Source organism: Protopterus annectens, chromosome 7.part0 (genome assembly GCF_019279795.1).
Source record: "Protopterus annectens isolate FY-2018-M chromosome 7.part0, PAN1.0, whole genome shotgun sequence".
In the NCBI taxonomy this organism is placed as follows: Eukaryota; Metazoa; Chordata; order Ceratodontiformes; family Protopteridae; genus Protopterus; species Protopterus annectens.
In genome coordinates this window covers 1,982,577,772-1,982,604,267 of record NC_056739.1, presented here as the reverse complement: position 1 = coordinate 1,982,604,267, position 26,496 = coordinate 1,982,577,772, and the positions used below count along the sequence as shown (strand labels likewise).

The following is a 26,496-nucleotide window of genomic DNA, read 5'->3' as shown; positions in this document are numbered from 1 at the left end:
AAAGCAAGGTTGACCCCATCTCTGGAAGATTATATTTGTCACTGTAGGATTGAGAGACCACTAGTAAGGCATCAAAATGTTCCTGCTGAGCCTGTTCTCTAGGATGTTCGACCTCCCTGGAATGTGCATTTCTATGAGAAAGTGGTTGGAAGAAATCACCCATTGCCAGAACCTCATGGCCTCTCGACACGAGGGATAAGCTCTGGTTCCTCCTTGCTTGCTGATGTACCAGACCACTGACATATTGCCTGTCTTAATAGTAATAGTTCCGGTAGGAAGAGAGGAATGGGGGGCTTGCAATGCAAGAAGCACCGCTCTCATCTTCAGAACATTTATATGCAAATTTGTCTCTAGGGAGGACCACATGCCTTGGACTGTCTGTCCCAGATTATGCCTCCCCGCATGAGTTGGGATGTGTCCATGATCACAGTGACTGAGGGGGAGGAAGGACGAATGGGCGGCCCTGGAGAAGATTGTTGGACTGATTCCACCAGATGAGAGACTGTTCGCAAGCTCATGAGATCCTGATTGGGTAGCTTAATGGGTAGTGAAGGAGAGACCATTGTATGGCTAAGGTCCACTGAAGAACTCGCATGTGAAGACGAGCTAAAGGCACCAGAGTGATTGTCGCCGCCATGGACCCCGTGGCCCGAAGGACAAGATTTGCTTGGGAGGAAGGAGCGTCTATTACCTGTTTGACATGAGTTCTCAGGATGGAAATCCTGTCAGGAGAAAGAAGGGCTAGAGATCAAGTGGTGTCCAAACGAGTTCTGATGAAGTCTATGACTTGAACCAGATGAAGAAGAGACTTGAGATGCCCAAAGTCGAGACTAGATGGAATAAGTATTCACTGGCCTGAAGGAGTCGATGCCTGGTGGGAGTAATTAGGAGCCAATCATCCAGATAACGACACACCTTGAATCCTTGCAGTCTTAGGTGAGCTGCTACAACTGCTATGCATTTGGTAAACACCCTGGGGGCTATGGTGAGACTAAAGGTCAGTGCTAGGAATTGATAATGACTGGCTCCCAGCCTGAAGTGGAGATACCTTCTGGAGTGTCTGTTCATCTGGATGTTGGGAGGGTGGCCTAATGGTTAAGGTGTTTGCCTTATAAACACAAGGTGCAGGGTTTGAGTCTCACAAGGGATAATTGGCTAGGCTTAAAATGGCTCGTAAGAGCAGTTAGCTGAGTACTAACCTATGAACCTATGTGATAATATGCATCCTGAAGGTCTATAGAGCAAATCCATTCATCCTTCTGCAGGAAGAGCAGAATGGACTGTATCGTGACCATTTGGGACTTTGAATTGGCAATCAACTTGTTTAGAGAGGTGAGATCAAGAATGGGTCTGAGGTCCCCCATCTTTGGGCACTAAAAAAGAATCTTGAGTAAAAGGCTGATCCGAATTGGTCTGCGGGGACTCTGGATGACTCTTTTTGAGAGCAGTTTTGCAATCTCTAACGCTGGCCTCTTCCACTGATTGGGTGGAACACCGGGGAGGATTTTTCTTGGTGAATGTTTTTGGAAAAAGGGTATAGAATAGCCTCTGAATATTTATTTATTTATTTATTTATTGTAGTTTGATTACCAGGGAAGTCCACTGGGCATGGAGCCCGTTTTCAGTGGAGGCCCGGGGAGAAAAGCTCCAACAGGAAACAGAAGTTAAAATTGTTAATACAATTACATACAATTACATAAAAACAATATAAAAGTTACATACATATTTAGAGACAGCATCATTGGAAATAGCAGTTATAAGCAGAGAATAAGTCTCAACAGTTTCAAATTCTTATGGAGGAAGATACTGGCTAATGCAAAATAAGATTAGGAGATTGATATTTAGTAATGTGAGGTAAGGATTTAGTAGAGGTAAAGTAAGGTAAAGGGGGTTAGCCTGGAGAGAGGTGGCAGGATAAAGTGGGAGGAATGGGCTGAAGAGAGCAATTGCATTTCCTGTTTTGATAGAGATAAGAATGTAGGTGGTTTTTGAAGTTGTTGAGGTTGGTACAGGATCTTAGAGTTGAGGGCAAGGCATTCCATTTTTTGGCTATAGTAAAGGATAAGAGTAGTTTACCTGCGGTGCGCTTTGGTTTTTGAACGGAGATTAGGTTTTGGTGGGATTAGGTTTTGGTGGGATATGATTTTTAACACCCAATGATCTTTTGTGATGGCATCCCAGGGTGTTGGGTGTACAGACAAACTTCCCCCGACTGCCTCCAGAGGGCAATCCCTCAGGACCGCTAATTAGGTTTGTCCAAGAAAGAATCTCAAGACACTTGGTTCATCAGACTCCCTCTGCCATGAGGGTGGTGTCTGCTTTTATAACCATTTCCCACTCTGCCTCTGGCAGAAAGATCCCCCTGTGAATCCTAAAAAGGACCCTGTGAATTACGGAACTGCAAATTTCTTACCTCCATGCTGGGTCCTGAAAAAGGTCCATTGTGGGGTAGAGAAGCATATACTGATGGCAAACAAGGTCTTTTCATCCATTTTACTTTGGGAGAGTGTGTCTTTAACTGTTGGACCAAAAAGAGTCGATCCATTGAATGAAGCGTTGACAAAGGATGCCTAATAGGGTTCCAAAAAGTCACACAGCCGCATCCAAGCATGGCATCTGATGGCGATGCCTGATCCGGCCACCCATGAGGCACCCTCTGCAGCATGAGAGATCAACCTCATGGATGTATTGGAGACTGACTGGAGAGTGGCCATTCTTGAGGGGAAAAGGTCTTCTGTTCCTTGGCAGACATGGACCCTGGGACAGAGCTAGAGAGTTCCTTAACTAAGTCCCTCTGTAGCCTGGTTACATGTGCCAAGTACTTCAGCACTCACAATGGGAAGGTCATTGAAGAGTAAACCCACTTTCCAAACCTGCCCAAAGCCCTAGACTCCCTGTTAGGGGGATGGATAGTGGAGCTGTGCTGGGCCAGCTCCTTTTTTTGATGGTGGCTGCAACCACCATGGCATCGATGGGAATTCCTTTAGTCCAGTGTGGACGATCAGAAGGGCCATAGGTTCCACTCTGTTCATTTTCTTCCATGCCCTGCGGGACACAAGGTCAATAAGGGGATCCAAAGGGGGGAAGGACACTCAAGATGTAGATGAGTCTGACCCAAAGGCTTCCAGAAACACAGATTCCTCTGGGTTAGGGCTTTTGGAAGACCAACCACCCTTTCGGTGAAGGACTTCCATGATGTCTCCAAAGGAGACATCCTCGGGTGGTGATCGGTGTCCTCTGTGAGGGATTCCAAAGGGGAATCCAAATGCCTCATTTTACACTGGTGCTTCTTAGGGACCTCCTTGATGGGTTGTTCCTGGGAGGTAATGGAAGATTCTGGAGGTTCCAAATAGGAAGCAGACTGGAAGTCCTTTTGGGCAGGCTGCCCGGAGTGGACAGAGTAGATGTCTCAGGCACAAGGCTGCTGGAGGGGAACCAGAGTCTGAAGCAGGTAGAATCAAGGCTCTTCTGGGTGTAGAGAAAACCTCTCCACCACCTTGATTGCCGAGGGAGACTGAGACACTGCAGGCACCCCTGCCAGAGCCAAAGTTGTCAGCAGGGAAGCTCTATGAACCCCAACTGCCCTTGGATCCAAGTGAGGAGTTAGAGCTGAACTATCAAATGCTGAATCCCTGAGAGGAAGAGACAGCTCCAGAAATTTCGTAGCTGAAGTCAACCCCCCAAAACCGACACCAAAGCTATGGACCTGGGAGTCACTTGGCTCCGAAACCAACAGATCTGGGCAAGACAGGTAGACAGTTGGGGCCGAGGAAACTGTACCTGTTGGCGCCAATGTCTTGGCTCCAGGAAGGCTCAGACCTGATAACTCCAAATCCGGGGTCGGATCGGAGAAGGAGAGATGGGGTGAAGACAAGAATGTTGCTCGCGGATCCAGGAGGGGATATAGCAGGCAAGATCCCCAGCTTAATTTGTGACTTGAGAAATTTGACCATCATACTGTCTACCTAGGCTTCAACAGCAGAAGCTACTGAAGCATGCCTAGAAGAGAGCCTCAGCTGCTGCAGAAGAGGGGACTTTGGTCTAGATGTCACTTGCTCCGGCGAGAAACTTCTGCTCCGGTGAGAAGGGGAGACTTGCATGACAATAGGTGCCGAAGCTATTGACTCTGAGGGTCTTATAATTTTGGCAGGAGTTTTTCCCAAGTGCAAGGTCTGCTGGGGGATCTTTTCCACTCTTTGTGCTTCCTGGATAGGGTTTCAGCCCCTGAAGTGGAAGGGGTGGGTGAAGAAGAGGAACTAGGGAGGACTGCCTTCAAAATAAGTTTGTTATGGTAGTCGATAAGTGCCCATTGATTAAAGCTGGTACAAATGGTACAGGCAGAATCCAGATGAGCCTCCCCCAAATACACTACACATTCAGAGTGCATATCTGAAAGTGAGATTTTGTGCCCACAAGTGCTGCACTTTTTAAACCCAGAGGATTTTGACACAGCCATGTTTTAAGAAAGAAAACTAGCAATAGGGTAATGAGCACACATGCACAAAACACACACCAAGCAGTTAGAGATAAAGGGTCTATAACTGTATAGAACTAAAAGCTAGAAATTTTTTTATATACATACATATCTATCTATCTATATATATATGTATATATATATATATATATATATATATATATATATATATATATATGTATATATATATATATATATATATAAATCTAAACAACTGGTAGGGAAGGGGGAAAGAAAGAGACCAAAAAAGCTCTTTTTTTCTGAAACTGTCCTTAGACTGAAAGAAAGGTAGGTACTACAAAGGATAACCACTAACAAAAATAACTAGATAAATTGCAAAAAAAAAGTCACTCACTGACCCAAGGACAGCCCTGGGGACCTCAGAGTATGAGAACCCGGCAAATGAGATCTGGGGGATTTGGAGGAGATGAGTATCATGGGTAGGCGAGGAGCTCAGATGTTGGAGCGTTTAGCATTGGTATGCCGACAAATTGGATCTGATATTCAGATATGAAACCCACAGATTGAAGAGCAAATGAAGGCAACAACATCAGATCTATTGAATGAGATAGTAGGAGAAAGGGATCCATGGTATAAAAGGAAGCCAACTGAAAGAAATGTTAATTATAGTGAAAGTGGTAAGAGAAATGATACTGAAAAAAATAAACAAAGTAAGACTGATAGAATGTGGCATACCTAAAGCCTATGATAAAGTGAGCCATGAAGCAAATGAGCAAATTTTAGATGTTATGAAAATTCAAAGGGAACACATTATGATAAATGGACAGATGGGAAAGTATTAAGAGAGAAGAAAAATAGGGATGTCCAATGCATATGTAATCATTAGTAATAAATGCAGTAGTATGGACATGCATGTATGAAATGAGGGAGGCAAGATTCAGGATCAAAGGAAATGTTATATTACCAATATGCATGACACATGCAGATGATTTAGTTCTAATAACAAAAAACAGGGGATGTATAAGTGAGGTTATAATAAGGATCGAAAAATTGTTAAAAAAAGCTGGTCTGCAGTTAAACAAAATGAAGTATAAGGTATTTGGCGAGATAAAAATAAAAGGAATATGTTATTTATTTATCTAACATTTGTTTTCTGGGAAAGTCCGACTGGGCAGAGCCCATTTCCAGTGGAGACCCAGGGAGAAATACTCCAGATCCATGTCTTTGGAATGAGAGAGGAAACCTGAGCACTCGGAGAAAACCCACGTGAATGCAGGGAGGACATGCAGACTCCACACAAAAGGCACACCAGCAGAGAACTGAACAAGAGAACCTCCTGCTGTGAGTTGACAACTCTAACCATTCACCACTGTGCCACCTGCAATACAATTCACAATAAAGGAAATAATTATATTGGAAGCGACATTTTGTGAGTATAAAAGTGTAGTAAGTCAATGGAGAGAGATACTAGAACAAATAAAAACATTCTTAGCTTGGTGGAAATGTATTTATTTATCATTTCAGAAAAAGATATATATGCTGAACAAGTATATTTAGGGGGATGTGCTTCCCACTCAAATGGAAAAAGAGTTAAGAGATTATTTTAGCTTTAGTTAGGGCTCCAAGGCTAAACCTGGTGACAAAGGGGATAACTTAATAATGAAAGTGGTTTGAATGTAAAATATTCCAGTCGTGCAATTAGCATCTATGCATTTATTTTGGGTAATGAGAAAAGTAAAAGAAAGACAAAAAGGATGGGTAAGATGCTAAACGAAAATATAAAAATATATAGGAAGAAAAAACTGCAAAAAGAATGGAAGAAAAGAAGGGATGGAAGAGAAAAATACGGCAATTAAATGAATTAAATTACAGAATTTAAAAGTAAGTGGTGATGATGGGAATAAGAAAAAAATGGTACAGCATGATTTTAAATTTTTTTTGTGCACCCAGGCAGGGAAATAAAAGAAGATGAAAAATGGCAATAAAAGACAAAAGAAAAAGGTCTGAAAATTTTTATGAACAGCATATTTTTGTATAGAGTTTTATTACACAAGTTATTGGTGAAAGGGAAAATGAAATGTAAAGTGAGAGAGGAAAGACGTATAGATGGCAAGAATTTAGATGTATAAATATGAATATGATATTATATGGGAAATATGATAAAGTAAAGAAATCTAATACTAATAAATGGAAGAAAGTACTGTTTGTGAAATGGAAGAGGATGATGTTTTAACTTTTTTTTTTTGTTTTATTTAACATTTGTTGACCGGGAAAGTCCGACTAGGTTCCACAGATCCTGTTTTCAGCGGAGGCCCGGGGAGGAACACTCCAGAAGCATGTCTTTAGAATGTGGGAGGAAACCGGAGTACCCGGAGGAAACCCACGCAAATGCAGGGAGAACATGCAAACTCCACACAGAAGGCACCCCAGCCGAGAATCGAACTGGAGAACCTCTTGCTGTGAGGCGACAGCATTAACCGCTGCACCACTGCACCACCCAACTAACATAAGAAGGTAGTTGTGGAAGAAGGTGGGGGATAGAGAGTAAATATAAAAGAATGAAAGAAATACAACTGTTTAGATAAGTTCTTTTGTGTTGATAAACTGCAAACAATTTTAAGTATGAATGTTAAAACAATGAGTATGTAAATACTTCAAAACCACTCTGAAAGTGTTTCTAGCCACAAGCTGCCTTTGTTCTTGCTCAACAGCAGGATAAAACTATGTCCCTGAATGCGAACAAGCAGCAATTCATACCTTACATCATCCTATGGTACTCCAACTCCAGTTCCCCGTCTCCACTGGCAGGTCTGCCAGCCTCTCCAATCACCCCTGGACTTGCTCTGGCATGGGCTATGGCTGGTGCAAACCTTAAAGACATCCTGAGGGCCTTGGTCAACCATCAGCTGACTTTTTTTTTTTTTTGGTATTATGAGCATCCCACTTCCCAAACCCCATCCCCTGCATTCACTGACACAGTGTCCAAGGTATACTCTTCTCTTTGGACCACACCGCCCCTCAGGGAAAGTCACTGATGAGTGCCCTCCTCCCAGGATGTGCAAGGCTATCCCTCCCTTCCAGCACCCCTGACGCCCTAGCCACTAATCAAATCCGGGTTGCCTAGGCTGTAGGAAGGGCATTATCCGAGTACATCATGGCTCCATTCCATCTTAAGGATTAGTGACCTAAATTTTATGTCAAGGGACAAATTTAGCACTTTAGGAAACTACATCTGTCTCCAGTTGTTTAAACCACAAGACATGCCTTGCAGCTATTGTGCATGTAATATGTACCAACAGTCTCCACTGTTGAGGAGTGTAAACGGCTGCAGCTACTGCTGAAGCTATTCTTAAGAATCATAATCCTATAACAAATGAGTAGTTATCTGTACCCCTTCATATTCCCCCTCCATGTTGTGACTGACACATGTCTTGATTCTTTTGCTACAGACTACCCATCCGGTTTGTGCACTGTGTACAATAGAGATGACATCCACTGGTAAGTAAAAGATCACAAACCCATGTCAAAACAAGGTTTCCCCAGAGATCATCAAAAGCCAGCTCAATAATGTATTGCCCAGTACAGAAATGATCAACTCTTTGCACTGATGCAAATAAAAAAAGTAATTTTTAGGGTCCCCCCATAGCCCCTTACTTATATATACTAACTCCACAATCAGACAACCTTGGAGAAAAGTTGAGGCACTAATAGAAACCATGCCAGCAATGATTCTCAAAGGCAAACACGGGCACATGAGTTACAACTTAAAGAAATGTATTTAACAAGTTGCAACCTTGTTTGGTTTACACTTGACCAAAGGTAGGGTAGCTTTATTTAACTCAGCTTACACTCAACCAAGGGTAGGGGAAGCCTTATTTAACTAAATGGCAATTTACAACCCAGACTGCTGATGTTATTTGGAATTAATTTTTCTTATGTGTCTCATCTAATTTGTCACCTTCATATGGACAGTTTAACAAAAGGTAATATGCTATGTTCTTGGATTTGCTACTGCTATTCAAAGAATTCAATCTCTAAAACATATATTAAATGGAAGGAAGTAAAAAAATTGCCCCCTCTCAAAAAAACAAACAAAAAAAAAACAATCTAGTAATTTCAGGCCTAACTGCTGTTATTCTGATGTTTCTTTGCATAATAATTATAAATGGTACTGTAATGTTGCACCATAAAAGGAAAACGAGCCAATGATTTTCAACCAGTTTTCCAAAATATGCTAGCAGCTGAGGTAACAGATAATCATCTGAAATGTCAAGACCCACTAGAATGAATCCCAAAACCATGGAGAATTAATGGCTGAAAAATGGACTTACATTTACTAAGTTCGAGACGGACATTTTTTAGAATATTCTCTTTTCTCTGAGAGATGGCAATGTTGGAGTTGGTATATATAAGCTCAGGATGTGTGAGGGGCTTGCCCCCCAATGTTGGGGGCTACCTGTGAAACATAAGTTGAAAGAAGAAGAGCGATCTTTGAGATTCACTTTTCTCCTGTATTTTCAGTCCTTTATTCTTTTGCTTGTCAGCAATCAGCATTACCTGCTGACATTTCAATAGGAATCTGAGGTAACATGAACCCTAACATTGAGAAATTGAAAACTTATTGCAGTGACACATTTAATTTAATGTCCTTTTATAAACTCATTGCAAGAACAATATAAAGATAAGTCATCCTATCTCTCAGACCAACTAATAATTTAAAGAAATATAATATTGAGTTCACAATGATTCCAATATCCATAATACAAAATCTATAACTTAAATGTTACAAATAATAGAAAAAAGCTCTTTCTCCCGTCACTTAATCAGACTAGTAATTAATATGACTTTGTAGGTGGCAAAACAGCAAAAACTCTCAACTAGTTATTTTAAAATCTATACTACTTAGTAAAAAAGAACAAGTACTCCTATAACTAAACTAGTAAATTACTGTAATTTGGATCCTAACATTAAATTTATTGCTGATACTGTAAGCATGGTAATTGTAAAAGTAACTGAAAGTGTTTAGAAAAAATAAATTAGAAAGAATTAATTTGACAAGTTCAACAATTTGCCTTTTTTGGAATGCAAAAAATCCTCTGATGTACCAAGAATTGGTGTTTGTACATTTAGAGATTATAAAAAATAAATAAATAAATAAAATTATATCTCTCTAAGTTGAGATACTAGCTTGTGTGTTGGAATCAGGATGGACTTATTTATACTGAGAATAAAACCCAGATTTCAGAAAAACAGTAATGGCCATGAGAAGGGATGACTGCATTGCAGTTCCTTGACAGATCTGGCATGAATCAAGTAGTCATCCAAACAGAGATAAATCTGAATGCCTTTTGTCCTGGAGAAGGCAATTATTGAGGCCAGGCATTTTGTAAAAACTCTGAGTGCAGTAGATAAGCCAAATGGCAGAGCATAAAATTGGTAATGTTTTCCACATGCTCTGAAGTGCAGATACCTCATGTTAGCTATTGTACTGGGAATGTGGAGGTATGCACCTTTTAGATCTAGGGTGACCAACAATGCTTTTACAGGGTTAGCATTTTAAATTTAGGAACCAGTGTGAATTTGTTTAGTCTAGATAGATCTAAGTTAGCCCTCCAGTTTCCATCTTTCCTTGCCACTAGGAACAGTCTTGAGTAATATCATATGCCCCTTTCTTTTAAGGGAAATGGTTTTATGGGGCCATGAGCTAGCAACAGATCTAAATGTATTAAGGTTTCCTGCAGTAGTCCCTTCAGGTCAGAAGGAATACCCACTGGTTTTGGGAAGATGCAAATTGTACTTTGCAGCTTGATTTGATTATATTTAGGACCCAGTGGTCCTAAGTGATGTTTGTCCATTCTTTCAAGAACAGGGAAAGTATTCCCCCTAGATTTGAAGGAGCAGGGGAAGAAATGGGGACAGCTAGACCTGTTTTCTTGATCAGCTTGCCATCTTCTATATTGTTTTTGTTGTCTGTCCCTTCTGGTCCATGTTACACTTTGTGTTGAGACGAAGGAAAGAACCAGGGCTTGGTAGGGTAAGTCCTGCTAAATCTAGGCAGATTAACCTATAAGAAGTCTCTGACATGTTGCATGGATTTAGCCTTGTCCTCCAGCTTCTTAAAAATTGCTTCAGTCTTAGGTTCAAATAAAAACTCCTTGTCCAGAGATGCAGCTAGGAGTTCAGATTTTACATGCTCTGGGAGGGGCTGTTCCCTTAACCAAGTATGAGTACAAATAATTGACTAAGAGGTAGCCAACTTGCTTGATGTTTCTAAAGTATCAGTCACAATGCAAATAATGCTTAGCAACCTGGAACAAGAGTTTAAAAATTCAACAACTCTTTAGCAAGAGTTATGTACACTATTCCATCTAGTTCCTCCTTCATTAGGTCCAGAAGGGCCTCATGGAATTTGACCATATGGAACTGGCCACTGAAAGCTCTCATGGCCAGGGTGGTAGAAGTGTAAATGTTTTAGCCAGGATCTGTCAAGGGTCCTACTTTTTTTTTTTTTTTTTTTAACATTTGTTGACCGGGAAAGTCCGACTAGGTTCCACAGAGCCTGTTTTCAGCGGAGGACTGGAGAGAAATGCTCCAGATGCATATCTTTGGAATGTGGGAGGAAACCGGAGTACCTGGAGGAAACCCACATGAACACATGGAGAACATGCAAACTCCACACAGAAGGCACCCCAGCCGAGAATCGAACTGGAGAACCTCTTGCTGTGAGGCATCAACGTTAACCGCTGCCTTTCTCATTTGGCAAGGGGTGCCTGGAGACAGTGTAAAAATGGTCTGACTTCCTGAGGCAGGTGGTTGTGAGCCAGGCTGCAAGAAAGAGTCATGCAGAGTGTCATCTATTACCTGTAGTACTGGTGAAAGAGCAAGAGGTTTATGTTCAGGGAATTTTAAAAATTCTCTAACCCTTTTCTTAGAGCAAGGGTAGTCGAGAGCTTCTCAGTTGAAGAACTCTCTCATTATATGGAGTGTCTGCCCTGAGGTAAAAATTCTCAAGTGGTGAAGCTGAGTCAAGATTTTCATCAGACTCTGAATCAGTCTCCAGATTTGAGAAGCACCCCTCCAATCAGACAAAGGGATCTGTGTACTCCTGTTGAAAATTCCTTACCATTTAACCATCATGTCTTCATAGTAGCTCAGCAAGCCTTTTATCTAGCCCACCTAATTTCCAAAGGCATTTCCATTAGAGCCAAAGAAGTCTTAATTCCCTCTTTAGTCATATTTTATCTGACACATTATTGAATATAACACACATTTTAGCATGCATTTATCTAAACACATCACAAAACTTGAGAGAACTCAGATTCAGATTATTTCTCTCACTTAGTATACTCCAATAATTCATTCTACCTTGCTAATTTCATCTTAACCTAAATTACTTCACCTTCTTTAATCCTTATGTACACTATTATAACTATCAGTCTCTCTCCCTTTTCCTCTTATTAATCTATTTATTTTTCTTTATATTAATTGTATGCATGATTTGGCTGTATCACTGCTAGAATGATTTGATTTAGCCACTAGCTAATGTGTAACTTTAGATAGAACATTGCAAACTATATTGTTTTGTCTTACTTTCAGATGATATAATCATTGTATGATGTCAACAAATATGTTTATATGTATGCTTAGTGTATTATATATTTGTATTTTTGGAGCTTTTCTCCCCTGGCCTACATTGAAAATGGGTTTCTGACCCAATCTGACTTTCCCGGTCACCAATGTCAATAAACAAATAAATAAATAGAAAAGACTGGTGGCCTCAAAAATCTGAGTTGTCAGGAAAGACTGGCAGCCTCTTCACTGTACTCATTCCCTTACAGACTCCACGGCGATATGTCTAGCCATGAAAGATTCAACCCTATTTGATCTCATTGCTTTACAGAACTAATGCTACATCACATACTTGATTAAAGGAACTAAACCTTAATCAGCACAGAAATAAGACCATTGGTGTGATAGATTCACATCACAACATATCCCTCACCTCTGGAACAAACTTCTACTACACGTCAAGCAGAGTAGCACCTTTGTCACCTTCAAGGTAAACCTAGATAACTGGATGGGCAGATTCAAATTCTTTCCTAGTCTAGCTTGTCTTGGCCTTCTTGAGACTGGAGGGAAATTTTGAATAGGGTATTTGGCTAAGCTTGAAATGGTCTGCAGACAGACTGCCTGGTAGTTACATATGAATCAGTGGAAATTTGGTCAAATATACCGATTTATCTTCATTAGAGTCACAGAAATCAGTGGAGTCCTAGGGGGGAATATCCCTCTTCCTTTTTCCTGAGATGCACCTGTAGCAGGGTTTCAGGTAGAACTCTGCTGCTCAGATTACACAAGTTGCATGAGATCCTCAACTCATATGACTAGATCCTGCTGTCAGGCCTATTAAGATTGGGAACCAGAAGGCCTAGGCTGTAGCAAGCTGGACGCAGACTTTTTAAGCTTGACCTTTGGCTTAGGTCTGGTTGTGGAGTTGGATGTACTTGGGTCAGGCTGCAGGCAGACGACTATGGCCTGCACTTGGTCTGCTGACGACTCCTTCCTAACCCAAGGGGGATTCAACCCTCCTCCCTCTCGGAAGACCTGCTGTGGGTGTCAGAAGCCGAGATCTACAAAATGTCTCTGGACCCAACTGACAACCCAAGTCCTTCGATCCTTATGAACATGGAGGGGGTCTGTTGGCATACTGAACTCCAAAAGGGTCCTAGTAGAGGCCTCAGCCACATGCTTGTTTACTGGAATGAACTGTTTACGCATTTCCTCTCCTTTGACAATCATGAGTCTGGGTGGACTGGCAGAAGATGAAACATTGTTGTCTGCTACCCTAACATGCTTAGGACTTTTCTCCATTCATTTACAAGAAGGGTAGGAGTCAGCATCACCTTAATGCCCTTGATACCCATTTCTTTGTCCAAAAATTCAGCTAACGACTCAGCTCTACACTTAATATTACAGCTATTAAATGAGCACAGTGGAAACAATTTGGCACATTTTTCTGAGGGTCCAGGCAAAAACTCAAACAGTACGGAAGTCTAAATGTGAAATTTGCTTTCCACACTCTAGACAAGTATTTGTCTTAGAGAACATCTAATACAGCAAAACAATGAAAAGTAGTAAGTGGTTTTCTGAACACAGCACTTAGCTTTAGACGTTCTTTGTCAAGGACTGAACTACGCACTCTACAAACTGGATTCTTCAGGCTCCAAAGGCAATAATAAACTAAAAAGATGGCTCTGGTCTATAACCCTTATAACCAAATGTCCTGACATCAGGGAGAGGGCTCAACCAGACCTGGAGAATGGGGAAAAGTTTCTGGTGTTTGGACTGGCCAAGGGCTTCCACAGCAAAACCCCCCCAGGTTGTTACTATTGCTGTAAAAGTGAAACATGATGCATGTCCAGTGTTCCCTAAATGTAGTTTTATAATAAATCTCCCAGTGGTCATTGTCCACTTATTTATTTTATTTTACATTTGTTAACCGGGATAGTCCGACTGGATGCATGTCCATTTTCAGCGGAGGCCCAGGGAGAAAAGCTCCAGGCATACACAGAAAAATAAAATAAGATAGTTCTAATATATATATAAGAAACAGTTGTCTCAGGTTCAGGCAGCAGTATTATACATACAATCGTCCATAATAATTTGAAGTAGTTGACTGACAAGATAGAACACAACTAAGACTGCAAGAAAGAAATGATAGCACACACTAACAGAGAAGAAGTTAGAACACACTGATAGAGAAGAGGTTAGTCAGGATTGGAACAAGGACATGACCATTGTCTTGTTAGATACTGTTTAAGGCTCTTTTTAAACAGGATCAGGGAGGATTCTTGTGTAAGGTTAGCAAGAAGTGAGTTCCAAATTTTACAAACATAGTTGGCAAACAGAGAGTTTCCAGCTAAGTTGTTGGTTGTAGATATTTGGACCAGAAGTTTATTAGATGAACGAAGTGGCCTAGGATTACTATAGGGGTTGATAATGTTTTTGAGTGAAGGAGTATTTTCAGGATGATTTAGAACTTTGTGTGTCATTATTATTTGATTGTACTGAAGTAGGCTATGCAGTTCAAACCAAAATGTATTAGTTCTATACATGAGACACCCAGGCTAGTAACCACTTTTGGTGGGAATACCAATCAACTTATGGATATTGTCAACAATCATTGGAACATATTAACAACCAATACACACTTAGCTACTTGGTTGGAAAATAAATGTCTGTTTTCATACCGCAAAGGTAAAAACCTGGAGTCACATTTTTTTCATTATAAAAGAATTGCATCATTTAGCATCTCTTTATCTCAGACCACTTTATTTGGAGACAAATTAGTTGGTTGTCACCCTTGTGGTCATTGTTCTTTTTGTAAATATGTATTTACCACTAAATATTTCACCAGCAAAAATACAGCCAAGTTGTATAATATCAAATGCTTTGCAAACTGTAGTACGGATTGGGTGATATATTTGGCCACATGTACATGCAGGGCATTCTATATTGGACAAACATCCAGACAATTTAGAATTCGGATTTCCGAACATTTGGGGGATATAAGGAATGCCAGGTCTACCAACGCTTTATATAGACACAGCTTGATACACAAAACTGCTCAGTTTTCTTTTACAGTTATTGACTAAATTTCTGGTAACAAACTTTTAAAGACTGGATGGCACAAATTATTGGACCACAAAGACAAGAAAGGGATTGTTAAACTAGGTGGTTTATTTCCACCTGGTCTAAATGACAAACTGTAATGTTCAGAGTCTTACAAATATATAATATTTAGATATCATATCTTTTTTGCTCCTTTTCTGCTTTTATGAATCACAGGGCTTAGTCACTACATAATAAAACAGAATGCAATTAAATAATATAACATATATTGTTTGACTCAAATATTCAAATACATAGTTATATATTATTATATACTTCATATACATATGGAATTGTATATGTCTTTTATATTTTTTTATATATTATCAAGTTTAATTTTTCTTTCTGGAATTGTCGTATTGTAGACAGGAAATTATGTCATACTTCCTCTCTTAAAGTCTCAATAAATGTGGGTAACAGCATTCTAATGGATTAATAAAGGATTTACTGCTACCACTATTCAGGGTGCTGGATTTTTTCTTTGCAGTTCAAGCCAGCCAAGATGTTTTAGGTTAAGACAGTGGTGTGTCCTATAGGGCATTCCAGTGGCAAATTTAGCAATGTGATTATAGCAGCTAGACAGCTTATTAATTTCAGTTTTATTCAGTTTAGTGTATAATGGGGAGGCATAAAGAAGCGTAGAGAGTAGGTGAGAGTGGGCAATAGCAGTTCTAGCAAGTGGCGTTAGGAAAGGTTTAATCTTGTATAATGAGCCGAGTTTCTTATTGATGGATTTAATAGTTTGGATAACTTGCAAATCAAATTTGAGGTTGTTGTCAATGATTACACCTAAAAGTTTTGTTTAGGCCTCAGGTGAAATAATAGTGCCATTATTGGATTTTATGGAAAAGGATAGCACAGTAGATTTACGCGTAGGGGAGAAGAGTAGAAGCTTTGTTTTGTTAGGGTTTAGGATAAGGCGTCGATCTGAGAGCCAATTTTCAACTGTGTTGAAAGTGTTCTGGGTTAAGGTCAGTAAGTTTGTCTGGCTGGTAGCTGAGCAAATTATCATGGAGTCGTCTGAATATTGAATAGAGATCACATCTGGGATAACATCATGGAGGTCATTAATAAAAATGGAAAATAGGAGGGGTCCTAGTATGGAGCCCTGTGGGACTCCTAGAGTGTTAGGTAGAAAGCTAGATAGTTTGCCCTGTCAAAGGACAGCCTGTTGTCTACCATTCAAATAAGATTTGAACCATTGTAGGGCAAGGTTATCCAAGGAAATGGTTTTCAGTGTTTGGATGAGAAGTTGGTGGTTAACCATGTCAAAGGCCTTGGAAAGATCTAGAAAGAGGTCTGAGGAAATTTTATTGTTATTTTGGTTCTGATTTATGCCATTGGAGAAAGAAAGAAGGGCTGAGGTGGTACTATGACAAAGCCTGAAGCCATGCTGAGTGCTTGCCAGCAGATTGTTCTGAATAAGATGGTGCAACAGCTGTTTGTGGATACACTTCTCCATGATTTTGGCCAAGGGTGAAAGAATAGCTATGGGTCTGTAATTGGACAGTTCAGTGGAACTGCCACCTTTATGAAGTGGGATGACATGGGATATTTTCCAGATGGAGGGGATGGAGGCTTCTGTTATGGTTCTATTGATTAAGATGGAAATGGGGTACGCTATGGCATCTGCCGCTTTTTGCAGGTACTCTGGATGGAGAAGATCAGCAGATAGGGTAGTTGGTTTTAGTTTTTTGAGTAGGCCACGGATAAATGAAGTGGAAGCTGAAGGATAGTTGGGAACGGTACATGGCTATATTTGAGTTAGAGCAACTAGGGGTTAGTTGACTAGCTAGGGCCTGGATAATTTCAGTAAAGAAACTATTAAAGGCATTAGCAATGTCCTCCGGGGGTTTATGGATTAAAGCTGAGGGGGTTGGAGTAGTAGTTTCTCCTGGGTGGAGTAGTTTATTTATGCCTGCCCAGAACCTTTGAGGGTTGTTCTGATTTTTTTGTTGAAGATGACAGTAAAAAATTTTTTTAACAGATATTATAGATTTTTTTGGTCTCGTTTCTTAGCTGCCGGTATTTAATTTGGTCTAGAGGGGATTTTGTATTATGCCACATGGCCCAAGCCTTGTTCCTGAGTATGATTTTTGATTTGGTATCTTTTGAAAGCCACGGTGCTATTTTTGTTTTAGTTCTAGTTGTTCGTACAGGAGCATGAGAGTCAAGGATGGCAAGGAATTTAGTGTTAAAGTAAGCAACCGCTTCTTCCAGAGGCAATTGTTTTAGGACTGACCATTTACAGAGTTTGAGTTCATTTTGAAAACTGATGGGGATGGAATTTTTATTATTTATTACTGTTTTGTAGGAGGTCTGGTGGGGATTGCTGGCTTTGTGTTTAATTATAAAGGTGAGAAAGTGATCACTTAAGTCACCTGGGAGGATGCCTGATTTATACATGTGGGGATGGCTATTGATAAGTATCCAGTCTAGTATGCTTTCTTTGTGGTTGGGCTTCTCTATCATGGTGGGGGAGGATATGGTCTGTGTAAACCCATATAGGTTTAGATGGGTGGAAGGAGACTCTGTGCAACAGGTATTCCAGTCAATATAGAAGTCACCTATAACAATAGTTTCCTGGGGGTGGTTACTAGATAACCAACAGAGGATGTTTTCAAGGGAATTTTAGTTATTACCTGGGGGGATATACACAGTTACAATATTTAAGCATTTATTTTTGTTAATTTGGAGTCTGGTAGAAAGAATTTCTGCGTTATTAACTTGGGGAGGTTGTAGGGGGTCCATGATAACATTTAGTGTGTTTTTAAAAAGTACAGCTACTCTACTTCCCTTTCTATTAGTACGGTCCAGTCGTAGTGGTTGTACCCTGGAGGTAGTACCTCACTATCTTTTGTAGATGGTTTTAGCCAGGTTTCTGTTAGACAAAGTATGTTGGGGGGAATGAAGTGCTATAAGGGCATGCAACCTATGTACTTTGTTATTTATGCTTCTGATGTTTAGGCAATATGTAAGGAGTGAATTGGAGGGCCTAGTTATAGTTGGTGAGATAATGGGGTTAATATCAATGGGATTTGAGCCAGCAGGGGAGGAAGGGCCTGGGTATGGATGAATGCCTCCATCCAACATGACGTTGTAGTGTAGGCTAACAATTAGCTTTAGCAGTTTGTAAATTAGTTTGTGATAGTTTTTCATTTTGGGGTTGATGTATTTGGACTTAATAGGATGATAGTTTTTAGGTGTTAAGGCGTTGGGTGTGAGGTGATTAATTAGGTGAGCTTTCATGAACTTTATAACGTTTTAAATACAAGCTACAATTCACATCAAGTAGCAAATGGCAGAATCAGTCAACATTTTTAAATAGCCTCACTGAATTCTTACTCCTCTACAGAGGCAATTATCTGTATAAATTAACAGTTATGGTAAAAAGCATCATCATGTATTGGTGGCAGAGAAAAATGTCAACTAGCTGTCACCCAGAATGCAGTGCCAAAATGAAGGAAAGCCGCAGTGCATTATGATGGCTCAGTAACTGCTATGCACTCTGTTTTCAATTTACATGGATATAAACATTCGGAGTCACTGCCTCATCCTCACACTGCTATTTAAACCAAAGTGCTGACCTAGAGGTTTACAACCTCCAAGTAAAAATAAGTAACAACACACTGTTGTAGGGAGGGCTAGAAGCATAAGTGAAAACTAAGTAACAGCATGAGAAGGAATTGTGGATGGTGTCTTGACCAACAACTGAACTGTGGAGATGCATTTCACAATAGTATAATGTAGTATGCAGTCTCCCGATGTAAAGGCAATACCTGTGCCAAAAGTTTGTCGACATCAATTAAAAAAAATGTTTCAATATAAATGTCACTGGGAAATCTGCGCACACATGCTACAAGTAAAGGGCTAGTCTTTGCACCTGTACATATTCTAAAAAAAAAAAAGTCTTGTCAATTTGTATTGTAAACTTTAGTTATAAACAAATGTACTGTCTATGCCTTATTGGCATTTATTTTTACTTGTCTCCTACTGGTCTGTATTGTGGTTGAAAAGGGTGTGTTGACCAGTCGTATACATGGTAATCAAAATGAAATAGAACAAAATAAAATAGATCTTTAGAAAGATGAATTATACTGAGAAAACAGTTTTATAAATACTAAACACATACAGTCTAAAATTTCTCTTCCTGAATTTAAAGGTGCAGGTGATTTCAAATTACTACAGAATCGCTACAGTTATTTGCCTATATTACATTTTTTCTTCTTTTGCTTATATACACAGGAAACCCATCATTGTGGAAGATCATAATGTAAACAATGGCATGTAATTAGATAGTGGTGTACAAGACTACTACACACATCACACAACTCAGAAATAAACAGAGCCACCCTAAAAGGCAAGTGACACATAAAATATAAACACATTCTACTATGTTTAAATGTTGTCCAACCAAAAACAAGAAATTCCTGTGCAATGGCATATTTTTCTTTCTCACAGACTAACTGAATGTAATCAGTGTGGTCACAGGTGGGGTTTTATTGTACTTTGAAAGGGTTAACACAAACTACTTATCTTCTCAGCAACAATCCAACAGCCTATCCAGAATGCTCTGTTTGTTCTTTCCCCAATCTAAAACACATGCATAGCATGTTAACAAACTTGGAAATGGGAGTAGGGATTCGAACCTCATTTGTAACATGCTTTGCTTGTTAATCCTGCAAGGTTTTAATCTGGAGAGTCTGGTAGGTAATTCAGTTGTAAATACTGGTTGCAGACTGTATGACAAACCAAAAATGTATTAATGCTCACAACAGGGGTGACAGTGTAGTTTAAGGTTTTTGTACATACTCTACGAAAAGTGTTTGCACAATAAGTACTAATCCGCCCAGTACAATGCACTATTGTCTTACAATATGTAACATGAGCCCGAATGAGGATGACACAGAATAAACCAAAATGAGAACATAATTTGCAGAAATATTCTTTTTTTCAAAACAAATAAAAAGTAAAGCTAATACTGGTGGGGTGAGGGGAACTGCACCTCACCTGCTTAACAAAAGAGGCTGTAGTATCTCCCATAACATTACATTTAGCTGGGAGTCCCTGTAGTACTGAAGGGAGCTCTTTTGCTTCAATAGTACACTCTGCCATATGCTGGCTTGAAATTTGAATTCTCTGACATGGGGCAACGTTGAAAAATCCTAATTCAGAACTTTCTGTTTTGATAAAAGTGCACAAACACATAGATTGTGACAATGCAGTACTCTCCTTACACTATAATTTGTTACGTCGGTTTGTTGTGAATCATACAGCTTGTCAAAAAAAGCCCAACAATAAATAACAGAATTTAAAAACTGCAATCTATAAAATATCTAAGCAACACTTAACTATGAACAGATCACCTTTATGACAGCTCTTTTACAGAGGATACATGCACTTACCCAATTGCTTCCCTTTTGGTGAATGTTAGATTCCGATTTGGGCGAGCTTGATTTATTGGAATGGTACTCCCCTGAAAATAAAATGTTACCCAACAGTTATCAAAACTGGAGAATGAAGCAAGCCACTCTATCATTTTTGAGGTTTATTTTAAAACCTGTGGAATTTAATATCATATTATGTTTCGTCTTCTTCCACACAACACCGGGATTCCTCCCTTTATCATTAAGGTACATAATCACCTCCAACATTCTGCTGCAGGTACATATAAAAAATAAAGTACACAAATACAAATCTGAACAACTCACTACCAGTCATATATCATCTATATTTAATCCTACCTCAGCAAGATGTATCTTCTTCAAATAATGAACATATAAAGGTGAAGGAGATGTTTGTGCTATTACAAAATCATTCTCCTATGCAATAAACCACATACAAAGCTCCACAATTGCCATCCCTAGATCCATATTTCATTCTGTCAAGGTAAAGAGTGCAAAACATTTCATCATTAAATGCATCCATATCCCTTCAAAATCACCCAGGGAAACCACTGAAAATGCATTAGACTGCCTAACAAATAACTTAAGTGCTAAAATGATTATTCTTAGTGACTTTAATACTGGCTAGCTTAATGCACACAGTGAAAACTCTCAATCTCAAATACAGACTCAGTCTAGACTAACACAGCTAATGAATATACTGTATAAAATGAACAAAGCCTCAAGCAAGCATAAGATCCTTGATTGGATACTACTGTCACACTCTGCTAACTTGGTATCTGCTGGTATATTACCTGTTTCAGTCAGTGAACGTTCACCTATTTTTACCTGGGAAAAAAGACACATGTCCACCCCAAAAATATGCAAAATGCTAAAATATTCATGATTTCAATTAATACTTTTTCTGGAACACCCTGCATTTTGGCATCTCCCTTTAGGTAAAGCTATAAAATATTTCAACTCTTTTCTTAATATATTAGGTCAACTCACTCACATTCACAAAAGAGTTAAAACAAAGGCCAGCAGAATTAATAACACAAACTGTTTACACTCTAAAGACAAACGTGATGCTGCACATAAGAAATACAAAACCACTAACAGCCCTAGTGAAGAAAACACATAAACAATTGTATAGTATTGAAAGTAACAAACAATTCACTCAAAAAAACACTACACTCAACCCAAACATGCCAAACAATATATAATCCCAAACTTTTTTTGGAATTAATTTATTATTAGGATTTCCCGTGTTTACATAGCCCTCCCAACACCCAATCTTATAAACTACATAGCTCAATAGAACCTAAACCCTATATCAAAAACTACCATGCAGTTACCAACCCAAATCCTTGGACCCTTACTCTAAACATCTACTCCTCCATCCTATCCCTAAAATCCCAATTGCTCCCTAAACCTAAAACTCCAACCCCTTCCCTAAACTTAAATTTCCAGATTGTTCCCAAACCCTAAAACTGCCTTCACGCTTGATAAACCTACAACTCCATTTCCACTCCCTAAACTCCCCAATTGTTCCCAAGCCTAAGACTCTCCTCTTGCTCCCTAACCTTAAAATTCTCCTCCACCTGCCTCCCTACAGCTGCTTGCCTGAACTCATATTTGAATTAAAGTGTGACCAATGTTCCCTCCAACTTGGCTGAATATCAAAGTCATATTCAGGTTTGAGCATGAGCAGTACCCCAGCTGAGCTTCACGGTGTTTGAGTCCTGGGTTCAATACAATGTTTTTTAAATGCTTGGGACTTGTACTACCACTAACCAAAGAACCCAAGAAGAAGGTGGATGTCAAATAAATATAGTACCTGATATGCAACAACTTTCTATCACAAACACAACATGGTTTCAGGCTTCATAGTCACATTGAAACTGTTCTGGTCCCTTACAAATATCATTAGAAAAAGATGAATGACAAAACAGTCAAATCAATCTTCCTTGATCTTTCTAATGCCTCTGATATGGTGGATCATACCACCCTGAGAAAGTACCTTAGCCATTTCACCTTATCTGCCTCCCTCCTAACTTGGCTTACTACTTATCTGGACAACAGAACTCTGCTTGTAGGATGGATCAGCACTACATTCCACCACCAATTAGTTCACTCAATGTCCCACAAGGACCAGTCCTCAGCCCTTCTTCACAAATAAACTGACACAAACATGCCACCCAGTAAAAACAATTCCTTATGCTGATGACAGCAATCAATCAGCACCTTTAATGCCTCTCCAAGCCATATTTACCAATGTTCAGACCTTGCTAGTTTCCTTTCATCTCACATTAGATACAATTCTACCCTGAACAAAATTAACCAGATCAAGCAACTACTGTATATTAACAGTAAACAAACATAGTACCCCATTTGAAATCTTGTCCTCCTCTAAGCAGTTTGCGAGTCACTCTTGGCGCACATATCCTAATGACTGGAACTTTTATAGACAAGCCAATACCTAAACTGCAAACTGGGGCCCCTGTACCAGCCACATAAATTCTACTCTCCAAAAGCCAGACTTCCTGTTTTTAAAGCTCATCTACTTCTATGTCTTTGTTTACTGACAACTCTGAGTTCATAAATATGAACAAACCTATCAGTATATCTCATTTTACATCTGCACTCCTAAAATACACACCACTGTGTTTCAAAGCAAGCAAGTGGCTAGAATTCTATATCAGAACAGTCTTATCCAGGATGAACATGGTACATTCATCCCTTTAATATCTAGGCAATTGTTTGCCTTTGTAGTCAGTCACTCATTGATATTCAGCAAACCTTCACTTCAGATATACTAAGCAAACCCCACACCATCCCCTTCAACTTCTACAACAAGCATAATGATGCACATTTCTCAAATGTGATTGGAAAACTCCAGAATAATCTTCTATTAACCTTAAAAATATCATAACACACAACACTTTCATGTCTGAAGTGAAATGCTTCCTCTGATCTCAGGAAAAGTCCAGCTGGAATATTCTGCATAACCTTCCATAAAATAAGGCTGTATTAGAATTCAATAATATTTTCTTATTTACCCTAAACAGTTTTGCTTCATTAAGAACCAAAAGAGTGAATGCAAAGCTAGCTGTCTGGCTTACTAAAAACACCAAAGAACTAATGAAAACTAGAGACAGTGCTTGGAAATTATGGATTTACAATAAAACATCTACTAGCCAGCAATGGCAACAGCTTACTAAAAAAGACAAAAATTATTATGCAAAAACTTCAAGAAACTCATAAATTGCCTTTTAAATCTAAGTAAAATCACCAATCACTCCATCCATCCATCTAACAACAAAATAATAATACTCCCAACACAGATAAATCAACATTTTATCCAACCAGTATTCACTCCACTCAAAAACAAAGATACAGTAACTCTACGTCTTCTCTATTATCAATAAATAATTCTAGCACAACCTTCGCCATCCAACCTGCCCCTATCTCAGTTATCCAAAAATATTTATGTAACTTAAATCTCTAGCAACTGCCCCAATCCACTGCTCCTGTGAATGCATTAAAATAAGTGTGCTCTTGTACATGCTTATCCTATTTCAATACTCATTAACTACACTATCAAGGAATTGTACGTACTTGAACTATGGAAAACAAATCTTTTATCATACCTTTACATGAGGGTACTCCATCCATTAAATTCTCTAACTACCGTCCCATTGCAATTTTATTACCTCTATTTAAAATACTCGAGAAATGTGCACCCTCACAACTCTTGAAATTTATCACCAATAAAATCTTCCCTCACACAACATGATTTTAGGCCTAACCATAATACAACTTCTTTTCTACTGAGGTTCACTAAAACAATCAACCATAACAGAAATTCAGGTATTCTTGTTACAGTTATTTTTCTGTATCGATCTAATGTTTTTGATACTGTCTGTAACCATAAACTGCTTGTTTAACTTTCTTCATTATGTTGAAATCAATAATCTCTTAAATTGTTCCAAAGCTATCTTTCTAATAGGCAAAATGCCATTAAATGGGAACAGGACTACTCCTCTTTTTTACCAATCTCTATGGGTGTCCCTCAGAGATCTGCATTAGGCTCTTTACTTTTTAGTCTTTTCATCAATGATTTACATAATGCCTGTACTTCTGACACTCTTATTTAATACACGTATGATGCTACTCTTATCCATTCAGCAAAAACATTATCCAAAACTAACACTTGATGACTCACAACTCCTTCTCAATACAAAGAAAAAAACGTAATGCTACTCACCCCAAAATAAATCTCTGCCCAAAATAGTCTCTTCTAAATAATTTATAAGAATTCTATCAGAATTTTGCTTGTTTTATTTTCTTACGAACATAAAAAGTAAAATTGGGAAAAAATAACTATCAAAATTGAATTAGTCTCCCATACTAAACTTCTCAAGGTCATCATTGATGAAAACCTGAATTTTGATCAACATATTCTCCATGTAATCCATAAAACTCATCAAAATCTGGGATCATTATACAGGATAAAACTATACCTTAATGGTTCAGCTAGAAAAACTATTGCAACCACCTACTTACTTCCAACTCTCCTTTATGCCTCTCCAAGTTTTACAAACATTCTCTTTGGACAGTTACCAAAATTTGAACAATGCTATGACAAAGTAGTTAAGTCTGCAGTAAATCTACAACACAAAATTCATCACTGTATTGCCCTCAGACATGTAAACTGGCTCATGCTCTTACACACACAAAAATACTAACTATATACAAACAGCTCCATGGCCCAACCAAATGTACAAACCTTCAGTATATAGTTAAGACATATTTCACCAGCAGAACTTCTCTCTCCTTTGATAAATCACTTTTTACTAAATGTAAACCCAATAACATAGTTGGTAACAATTACTACTCAAACAGCACTTAAAAATGCAATGATCTACCTTACTCAGACAAATTGACTCCCTTACACTGTTTTAATTTTAAATAAAAAAAATCTTAACAGACACATGGCTATGTGCTTGCTTATCTCCTGGTTAAATCCAAGTTACTCTTCTTATCTAAATATGTATTATTATTTAATCTTACCATGGAGTAGTAACATCATTTCTGAAATTCCATGACCACTTTTCATATCTTCATTTCCTCATCGGTTGTTTTCTTTACACATCTTGATATTTGCCTCCTTTACTTTATCACCCTTAATGACTGTCTGTTACATCATTTGTTTACCTTTACTACACTACTACTACATTGCTACAGTTTACTTTCTTTTTTGTTTTATTTCCTACTTTTTATAATTAAAATTATCTTTTCATCTATTTTACTATGCCTTTCTCTGTATTCTTAAATCTTTTTTCATTTATTTTTTTGTTGCTTATCCTTATGTTAATATTTTTATTAGTATAGGTTCATAGGTTGTTACTAAGTTAATGACCACTTGGGCACTTAGCTACCCACCCCAAACCATTTGGGTCCCAAGTATCATGGGCGTGTATATAGGGGGCATGTTAGTAGGAGGTAACTAAGGGATTTGTAGGGATGGTGTTTATTAGGATAATACTTTTCATATTGATAGCCTCTGTCCATAAGGAATATGGGGGCCAGACCAGGGATGACTGTACGATTTCTCATCTAGTTGTCAAGGTTTCATTTGAATAAGGTCAGGGATGTACTCTTGTTTTAGATGGAAGGGGAGCCTCTAGGACACATCTGTCTCTCCAGCACATTCTGTTTATCACAAGTGAAGTTCGGATCCCTGGATTTAGTGTTTCTGGTGCTGTTTGTTTTGTGCATGTGCAACAGATCCATCAGGGCTTGGTCTGAGGAATCCATGTAAGCCAGGCAAAGTGTCTCAGCAGCCTGTAGGCTAAGCCTTTATGTGATCGGTCAATTATCCTGTTGAGAAACCTTTGTGGGCTATTGCAAGTGTCTGGTTTGGTAGATGCCAAAGGGGGCATTGTATTCAATGATAGGTTTGACAGGTACTACAACATCCTTGGACCTGGATACCATACA

At 38.9% G+C, this 26,496-nt stretch overlaps 1 protein-coding gene across 1 annotated transcript in view; it reads right to left on the bottom strand.

The window, feature by feature from the left end:
- LOC122807285 (cytosolic 10-formyltetrahydrofolate dehydrogenase) overlaps positions 1-26,496 on the bottom strand; it is a 586,928-nt gene that overhangs the window by 282,932 nt on the left and 277,500 nt on the right. Inside the window, exon 14 of the mRNA XM_044078406.1 lies at positions 20,512-20,582. Within this exon, the coding sequence (XP_043934341.1) occupies positions 20,512-20,582 (71 nt within the window). The remainder of the gene's footprint in view (positions 1-20,511; positions 20,583-26,496) is intronic.